At 38.0% G+C, this 9,582-nt stretch overlaps 1 protein-coding gene across 1 annotated transcript; it reads left to right on the top strand.

Moving 5' to 3' along the window:
* Positions 1–8,329: 8,329 nt before the first annotated feature.
* On the top strand, positions 8,330–9,085 carry LOC137636160 (uncharacterized). Its single transcript, XM_068368559.1, has one exon. The coding sequence runs from the start codon at positions 8,330–8,332 to the stop codon at positions 9,083–9,085; it is 756 nt and encodes a 251-aa protein (XP_068224660.1).
* Positions 9,086–9,582: the final 497 nt, after the last annotated feature.

Here is a 9,582-nt window from a genome sequence, read left to right as displayed (position 1 = left end):
AGTATTTAACTCATTGCTTCTTCCAGAGGCCTATTGACACTGCTGTGATCCAAAACATACAACACTGCAACAGGGAAAGTGTCCTACACTAGCTTACACTCTTCAACACCTAAACAGGATTGGAGATAAATATTTGCTTCATGTCTTCGATGATTAGCAAGAAGACAAATTCATTTTCACTTGATCTTTGTAAAATACAAAACTTAAACTGGAACTTGCTGTTATAATCTCTGGTCATTAGATTGTATGACAGAGATGGTGATTTCAATAAATTTTGTCCAAAAAGGACAAAGTTAGAAAGTTCAAACTGCCCAGGGAGAAATTACCTCAGCAGATAAAATACGAACTGCTAAAAGATATTAAAATCCATCATAAGTTCTAGCAGAATACGCTCACTTACAAAGTAAATGTAGAATTCAAAATCCAAAACAATAGCAAACGACATTCGTACAAAGTGCAGTAAAAACGTCGATGTAAATTCCTTGGTCAAATACTGTACGGGTCAAAACACAGGTAATCTTGATTTTGAAAATAGCTAATGGCACCAACAAAAACAAGAAAAGTTGATGGCACTAGACCGATTTCCTTACACAAGAAGGAGGGAAAAATCTAATGATATCCTCAGTAAGCAACATGAAGTGCAGCAGAGATGAGATAGTGAGGCAAAAAATCTAAGTCTGCCTGCGCACAGAATTAAGCAAAGACCATAGCTACAGAACTCAAGAGAAATATGCCTTGGGTTTTACAACAGAGCTCGGGACTTCAATAAATTTCCCTCCAAAATGACAAAAATTACCGAGTACAAACTGCTCAAAGGGAAATTATCTTCCATATAAAAATGCCAGCTATAGAAAAAAAAATACTAGCAAAACTACATTTATTTTCAAAGCAAATTCATAATTGAAAATCCAAATCAGAGTCAAAAGACATTCGTGAAATAAGTACAGTAGAAACGTCGATGGAAATTCCTTGATCAAATACTGTACCGATCGAAGCACAAGTAATCTCAATTCTGAAAATGGCTAATGTCACCAACAAACACAAGAAAAGCTGATGGCATTACAGCAATTCCATTAGACAACAGGATGGTAAACCTAATGGTATCCACATTAAGAAACATGAATAAGTACAGAAAACACGAGGCAGTGTGACAAAATATCAGCGGCTGCCTTGTGCATACAAATCACCTATGACCGAAGCTACAGATCCCAAAAGATATTTGGAAAAAGACTCATTGTATCAACAACTGTTCATATTAATACATGTATAATTTTGAAAAGGCACAATGGAATTAAGTTCACCTTGTATGAGTAAGGGAACTATACAACGATCACATTAGGATAAAATTTACAAGACATAATGAAAATGACTTAGGCCTCTTATTCAATAGCCAAAGACAAAAGTCTACGACTCAGGGTCAAGCTGATAGGGATTTACGAAACCACAAATCAGATGAAAGGAAGATTATTGGAAATATATTCTCTAGTAAAAAATACTGAAAATACAGTAATCAAATGCATTTGAGGTATAGTTACATTTGAGTTGCACAGAAACCAATGTTCTTACGTCAGAAAATCAAACAAAACAGATATTGACTTTCCTTCCTTCAATGGCTGAAACTGCATTCTGAACACTGACAGATGAAAACACTTAGATAAGGGCAAGAGACTCTAAAAGCAAACTATAATGCCTATAACTTATGCGGCACAGTACTCAGGCATGCAACTAATGAAGGTAACAAGCAAAACAAACATTTAGAAAAATCAGCTGTTGAGAAGAGCACCTAAACAAATATTCCTCTAAAGATCAGCTGTTTACAGCATCAAAACAAAAATCTGCAGAGAGCATTTGATGTTAGGAAAACCAGGTGTTGAGAGGAGCACATGAACAAATATTCCTCTAAAGATCTGCTGTTTACAGTAACGTCAAAACAGAAATCTGCAGAGAGCATTTGACGTTAGGAAAACCAGGTGTTGAGAGGAGCACATAAACAAATATTCCTCTAAAGATCAGCTGTTTACAGCAACGTCAAAACAGAAATCTGCAGAGAGCATTTGACGTTAGGAAAATCAGCTGTTGAGAGGAGCACCTAAACAAATATTCCTATAAAGATCAGCTTTTTACAGCAACATCAAAACAGAAATCTGCTGAGAGCATTTGTCGCTAAAAAATCAGCTGTTGAGAGAAGCACCTAAACAAATATTCCTCTAAAGATCAGCTGTTTACAACAACATCAAAACAAAAATCTGCGGAGAGCATTTGACGCAGGCCTTTGGAAATTAAGGTTTAAAGAGCAGTTTTCAAACAGGACACACATTTGATGCATCTTCATGAGCTGTGCTTAGAAAAGGCAAACAGGATATATATATACCGGTAGCTAAGCTTTAGTCACTTACACTAAAGCAAAAGTTTATTACTCCTTTAGTTCCTCAGGAAAAACAGAGTCAGGTTTAACAATAACAAGGAATATGCATATTCCTTACATGACATGGAATTAAATCTACCTAAGATTTACCAAAAGCCTCAAAAAATCCTTGGAACAGACAAAAGGAAATCAAATGCACAAAAAAAATATCCTTGAAATGGAGAAAAGGAAATAAAATGCACAAAATAATTCCTTGGAACAGACAAAAGGAAATCAAATGCACAAATATTTCCTTGGAACAGACAAAAGGAAATAAAATACACAAAAAAATTCCTAGGTACAGACAAAAGGAAATCAAATGCACAAATAAATCCTTGGAACAGACAAAAGGAAGAATTAAGACTATTCGGGGTCATGATCACAATATCCGCATATCACACAAGAGAAACATCATGACTTTTGTTGAATAAATCTCACACAAATACAATATAGGGATGAAGTTAACAGATTAAATCCTTCAAGAGGAGAAGAGTAATCCTGACTGGCTCAGAAAATACAAGCTTGAAACATCATCAAACTGGAAAAGAATTAAAGATGACTAGTAACCTTCAAGTAAACAGAAAATATTTCTGAATAAAAGGACACTTCTGAAGTGGAAACCAAAATTGCTTAACAAGATTTTTATCACAGAAATCATATTCAATGTGAAAATCTACACCATATTTATCTCTGTAACTGCCTATTGGAAACGTCCCTGCCGGGCGATCCGTTGGACGGAGGTTCGAGTACAGCTTACAAGCCCAATAATTCCTTCCAGTGTTTGTAACCTCACCATCCCTGTAAGATAGGGATGGTGGGGTTTTGGGAACCCTATAGGACTCATTGGCTGGCTCTCCCTGGTCTAACTTTGATGAAGAGGGGGCTTTGGCACTAATCATATGCATATATGGTCAGTCTCTTGAGAACTGCCACTGTCCCTTGCCTTTGCCATTCAAGAGCAAACTTTAAACCATAGTTCTTTATGTACAATAACCCACCAAGTTATCAGAACCGGGCGTCCAAAATACTTAAGAGAATTGCTACATATTGCACAGCCAAATCGTGTTGACACGAGAATAGTTACAGATGGCTTCAAACTGTTGGAACCTAGATTTACGTCTACTTTAGGCTCCAGAGCCTTTAATTATGCGGCCCCGAGACTATATAATAAGCTCCCACGAAACATTCGGATGATTGAAGACATTAAGGCTTTCAGGAGGAAACTGAAAACTTTCTTATTTCAACAGTCATACAACAACATGGTTCAAAACCCATACTGCTTAACTTAGGCCAAACTTGAGCAGAACCTGACAAAATCAGACCACCTAAAACCAAGAAATATAGAAGAATAAAGTAAAAAAGAAGCTATATCTTCTTCCTTGACCAAACTTGGTTGAAACCAAAGCATTCATGAAATTTTACCATGAATGACTAAGAATTACGCCTTAACTTTAGCGTTTGAAAAAAGTCCCTTCATGCAAATCAGACACATTTGAATCATGTCCTGTTTACAAAAAACCTCAACAAATATTAACGACCACATCGTAATAAATACGTGTGACACATTTGGCAATCTATTAGGACAATACAGGTTCAGTTTCATATTCAATAGTACCTTTTTTCACAAGAATTTAACCTGGCATGGCCAAACATATTTGCTTCACCTTTTGGTATGCAGTTAATAAATTTACGTGTACAAAAAATTAATGAAATGAAAGATTACTGCATCAAATCAGGGCGAAATGACGCAGCCGTGTGCATGTTGCACTTTTCTTCAATCAAAAACACATTCCAGAAACACAACACGTTGCATTGCAACTGTGCTTTGTCATGTATAGGGTGATACTGGACTCCTTTCTAAATAGTTTCTACCATCCCAATATAAAAAGACATGTTCCGAAACTCTTCCGTGTCCTTCGTGGGACAAGTTACTGTACATAAACTAAAAATCCCTACAATTAATGATTTCTGGGCATTCACATTCTGTGACTTTTAATGTCTTCAACTATAAAATACAGACAGGTTACTACTAATATCACAAAAATCAATATCACCAACTTCATAAGCCTAATCAAACTTACATTAAATTGTTCCTCTTCACATCAAATTAATAGAGATAACATTGTAAAAATATAGAGATGTTTTTCTTGGTAATCAATTCTAAATCATAAATACAGGGATAGACAGTTACCAGAAAAAAAAAAGTGATTATCAAATTGCAATCATATTTTAACAAATTATGCATCTTTTATTTTGTTTATTAAAGCATTCAAGTTTCAAAGCGGATGTTAGAGCTACAGCCGATTATTTTGTTCTCTAGACATTCTATTCAAAATAACTGAACTTATAATCAAGTTTATGCAATCACTTTAAGAGTCAGATTACACAAATAAAAGTGAATATCCTATAAAACATAAGATGAAAAGGAAACTTTTTCACTTCCACGGTAAACTTATCCAACCACGGTACTACTTTACATCAGTTACAATGGAACCAGGAAGGAATCATTCTAATTGGAAACCTTTCTTCAAATGGCATATCAAACTGGTCAAAGACCTTAGGTCACTTCAAGAATTTAAAAACTATAAATCCATTTGCTACCTCGTCAGTCATAAGTTACAGCCGCAACTCAAGAATTCTTTCAAGACATTCAATGACAAAAATTATCTTTATTTCTGTGATATTTTTAAACACCTTTGAGAATTCAAGACAGGCTAATATTGTAACTCTATCAATAAGAAAAAAATTACAACAGAGTTTTAAGTTACAAATATTTCTTGGCTAAGTACTGTATCAAGCTCTTTAAAATACATATTGAGTCAACACGTTAACCAAATGGAAGATGGCCCAGTGAGAAACTACTTACAGTAAACAAAGAGTACAGCACGTAGATTTCAAAACAACTTCCTTGTGTCACCACAACACTCACACGAGGGACCCAGGGACCGTCCAGGGTTTCTACATGTGCGGCTTCTGGTGGCGAGGCTGCAGGGGAGACACATATTGCTAGGCCTGTTCCAGAGGTCAGCCCCTTTAGGTGATGGCACACGGCCTTTATTTTGTTTTTTCGGAATACATACAATCTAAATCTGGAAGAGAACTTCAACTTTAGATTCAAGAATACAATAAAGTCACAAGATTACAGAATACACTCGAGTTGCATCATTAAAAAAAATTAAATTCTTTTAGACATAAGTCTGGAACTATGAAGATTTTTTAATAATACAAGAAATATGCTCTTAACCCAGCACAAAAACAGGAAAAACAAGCTTAATTTATACCTACAGTTCACCTTCTAGATATTCTACAGAGTCAATGATTATTTCTTAACCTTTTTGACTAAATACTGTCACTTTATCTAAACTTCTACTCACTCAGTCTAAGCAAAAGTTAATTGTGTTTTTTTAACTTCATGGCCTGTACTGTACTGTAATTTACAAAATCAAATTAACTTTTAATTACCTATAAAACTAACTCATTTCTAATCACCTAAATATCAGAAATTTATAAGTAATTTGTATTTTTCCTAACTATACATACATGTGGTTCTTTACAATAGGAGAAGAAATCAGCGCTAGCTGATGTATGGCCATAAAAACTTTTAACGAGGTGGAAACAACCGCCAGGTTGTTAACCAGTGGTAGTGGGGAGAAGCACCAGCCCCCGCTCACTCATACCTTTCATGCTTTGATGGCAGTTGAGACTTTCCTCTGGGGTTAGGTGATGGCGAGTAAGTGTATGTGTATATAAGTACAGGTTTTTAGTTAGGAAAAATAAAAATTACTTCCAAATTTGTGATTTGTTCCTACACTGCATATAAACCCTTACATTCTTTACAAAATGAGACTCGCACTACAGTGTGTGCAAGTCTAAAAACATTCCCAGTATTGCAACATCCATGCATGATAATGCGAGGGATGTACAGTACATCCACATCTCGTTAACCAGCGGCCTGAAACCAATGGGTTCATGTCTCAAGTGAAGTGAGTATGAGTGTTAAAACACAAGTGTAACTGTTAAGGCTATGTATAATAATGGATTTGTGTTTGTACATACTGACAGCTGACTTTTCAATTTCAACATCTCCAAGAGATTGGGGACATGCCTTGAATATATGAAATATATTCTAGCTTCAAGTCAAAGAGGGGCTTACCTGCAGTCGTAGGCATTCGCCGACACAGTATTGGGATGCTATTCCCCAAGAGAAGGGAAGATGAAGATAAGAAAGGCCAGTCATTCCTTTTAAATTTATCCCAGACTAACACTGCAACTATGTACTCAAATGAATGCTGATGATCCTATAAAGGAGCTACGGCAGCTACCACAGAGCCTATCGAGAATGTGTCTAGGGACCTGTGGGTCACATCTTGCAGATAATGGGCAGTGAAAGTAGTTTGTCTATTCCAAACCCATGCTTGTAGAACCTGCATCACAGAAGGGTTCTTTTCAAACACTAGGGACATGCTGATGCCCCTGACATCATGAGCTCTAGATAGAGGAATAATGGCTAGGTCAATGACTTACCAAATCGAAGAGGAAACGGTGTTCATTGTCACCATTCTCTTGAACTTGGCCGAGCTATTAAACAGGTGTCTGACCTGTGGACAAGCTCCTCCAGTTCGTTTGAGGTAATGCTAAGCTTAGAGCCTTTACAGGACACAACAGCAATTGTGACGGTCATTAGCTACTTCTTGAAGACTTGAAATCTGGAAAGAATTTAACCTAGGTTTGACATCAACGGATTTTAAGTCCTCGACACGAACTCATAGATGAAACTGAACGTCTCCTGTCCCCGTTCCCTTAAATAGGCGACGTCTTATGAGAAACCATGCAATTCGTTTATCCTCTTGGCTTAGGCTAAGGTGAGAAGGAAGACCATTTTCGAGGTGAAGTCACGGTCTGAAGCCTGACGTAAAGACTCATTTGGTACGCCTTTCAGGGGATGAAGGAATTTCCCCCCGTTCCAGAGGTCTCGCTTCCAATTGAGGACAAACTTGTTCGAAACTCCATCTAAAACGAAATCTAGACCATTCAGTCTAAAGACCTGGCTCAAGGTTGAGTGGTAGCTTTTCACTGGTGACACAGAGCAGAGTTTTTTCTCCTGAAGGTACAGTAAATACTCAACTATTAGGGGTAGAGTGGCACTGACTGGAAAGATACCCCATCTACAACACCAACCATAGAAGATCGCCCACTTAGCCTGGTAGACCGAGATCGAGAACTTACTGAGATATCCATAAATCCGTTTTGCCACTGGTGTCGAAAAGCCTCTCTCCAAGAGGATATGCTGGATAACCTTCAGGCATGAAGACATAGGGATCTCGGAATCTGATTTTAAATCTGGGCATGAGGTTGGTGTAGGAGGTCGGGTATAAGAGGGAGATCCCCCAGCATTTCTGTCAGAAGCAAAAGAAGGTCCCGAAACCATTCTGCATGGAGCCACGTCGGCACTATTAATGTCATAGATAGGTTACTGTACTTGAAAATCTCACCCTGTTGAGGATTCTCCTAGGTATGAAGGATGGGGGAATGCATAATCGTCTAGGTGATCCCACAGATGTTGAAAGGCATCTTGAAAGACCGCCTGCGGATCCGGTACTGGAGAGCAGTAAACCGGGAGCTTCCGGTTCAGGGACGCTGCTAACAGGTTGTTGCTCGTTAAGCAGTTTAGTATCCTTTACTACCTAACTATTTTTACATGTAAATAGCTGTTATGATAATTATCTTACATAAAGTTAAACCTTACTGTTAAACCTAAGGGCAGTATTCCTTTGGAGTTTGTAGCATTAGCTTATGTTCATGGCTCCACTGTATATTTGACTTATACTAATAAAGTCTTGGATTATTATGAAGAAGGTTTACTCGCCAACCTATCACATGGGAGCAGCGGTATCTTAATGGACCCATACGTGCAGAAATACCAGGATGTCTTCATTTCACAGTCTTCCTCCACCCGCCACTTTCAATGTGGATGATAGGAATGCAGCAGAAAGGTGGAGGGAATGGCGAGAAAGGTGGAAGTGCTATGCTGTCACAATAGAATTAAGTAAAAAGACTCCCGAAGTGCAAGTCTCTGTGTTACTTACAGTTATTGGGCCTGAGGCTCATGAGGTTTCCAGCACATTTCAACTTTCTGATGAAGATCAGAAAGATCAGAATGCAGTGCTGGCAGCACTTGAAAGATATTTTCACCTAAGCAAAAACACCGCATTTGAACGTTACCATTTCAATATTCGGGCACAGATAGATGGAGAATCTTTTGATCAGTATGTAACGGCTCTGCGTCATATAGCGTGGGATTGTGATATTGCGAATATAACACAAGAAGAAATTTTGAGAGACAGGATTATGTTTGGCATTTCGGATGATAAGGTCAGAGATCGTCTTCTTCGGGAAAGGAATCTAACTTTGGAGAGAACCTTAGAGATTTGTGGAGTTAGCGAGGTATCTATAGCACAGCAAGAGGAGATCAACAGAGTATTAGAAAGCAAGGTTATTACTGTGTCTGCAAAGCTGAAGGATCCAGTTGGAAGAATGAAGCCAGTGACAGATGTTCATCGCAAATTGGAAGAAACGGACTGGATTACTGATTGTAGGTTCTGTGGTAAAAGTCACAGGAAAGTAAAGGAAGTTTGTCCAGCTTGGGGTAAGCGGTCCAGCATGAGTGGTGCAACAAACTAATTTGAAATCGCTTAATAGCATGAGGGAGGCTGATTTAGAAGAAAACCACTCGTCATGTATATTCACAGTGAAAACGGTAGCTAGTATCAAGATGACTGAGGAACAAACTGTTACACTTAAAGTTACTCCACTACGCTACATAAGATTCCAGATAGACTGCGGAGCAGATTGTAATGTGCTGCCACTCCATGTGTACCAAACTGCAACTGGCGACTCAGAGTTGAAGGGGGAAGGGCCGTCATCAACCACATTGTATGTTTATGGGCAAAAAGGCATTCGTTCATTTGGCAGTGTGTGTATTCGTGTTTGGAGGGGAGTTCGTACCATTAATTTGAGGTGCGAGTTATTGCAGGGTCAGTGATTTCATTCAATTTTGGGTTATCAAGCATGTGAGGCACTTCATATTCTGGAAATAAAGGATAATGACCAGATTAATCCCATTTGTGACAACGCCTTGCACGTCAGTTTAGCCTGCTCTTCTGCTATCACAAAGGAAC

Source organism: Palaemon carinicauda, unplaced genomic scaffold (genome assembly GCF_036898095.1).
Source record: "Palaemon carinicauda isolate YSFRI2023 unplaced genomic scaffold, ASM3689809v2 scaffold242, whole genome shotgun sequence".
Classification (NCBI taxonomy): Eukaryota; Metazoa; Arthropoda; class Malacostraca; order Decapoda; family Palaemonidae; genus Palaemon; species Palaemon carinicauda.
The sequence above is the reverse complement of the archived record's forward strand: the minus strand, read 5'-3'. Positions and strand labels throughout refer to the sequence as shown.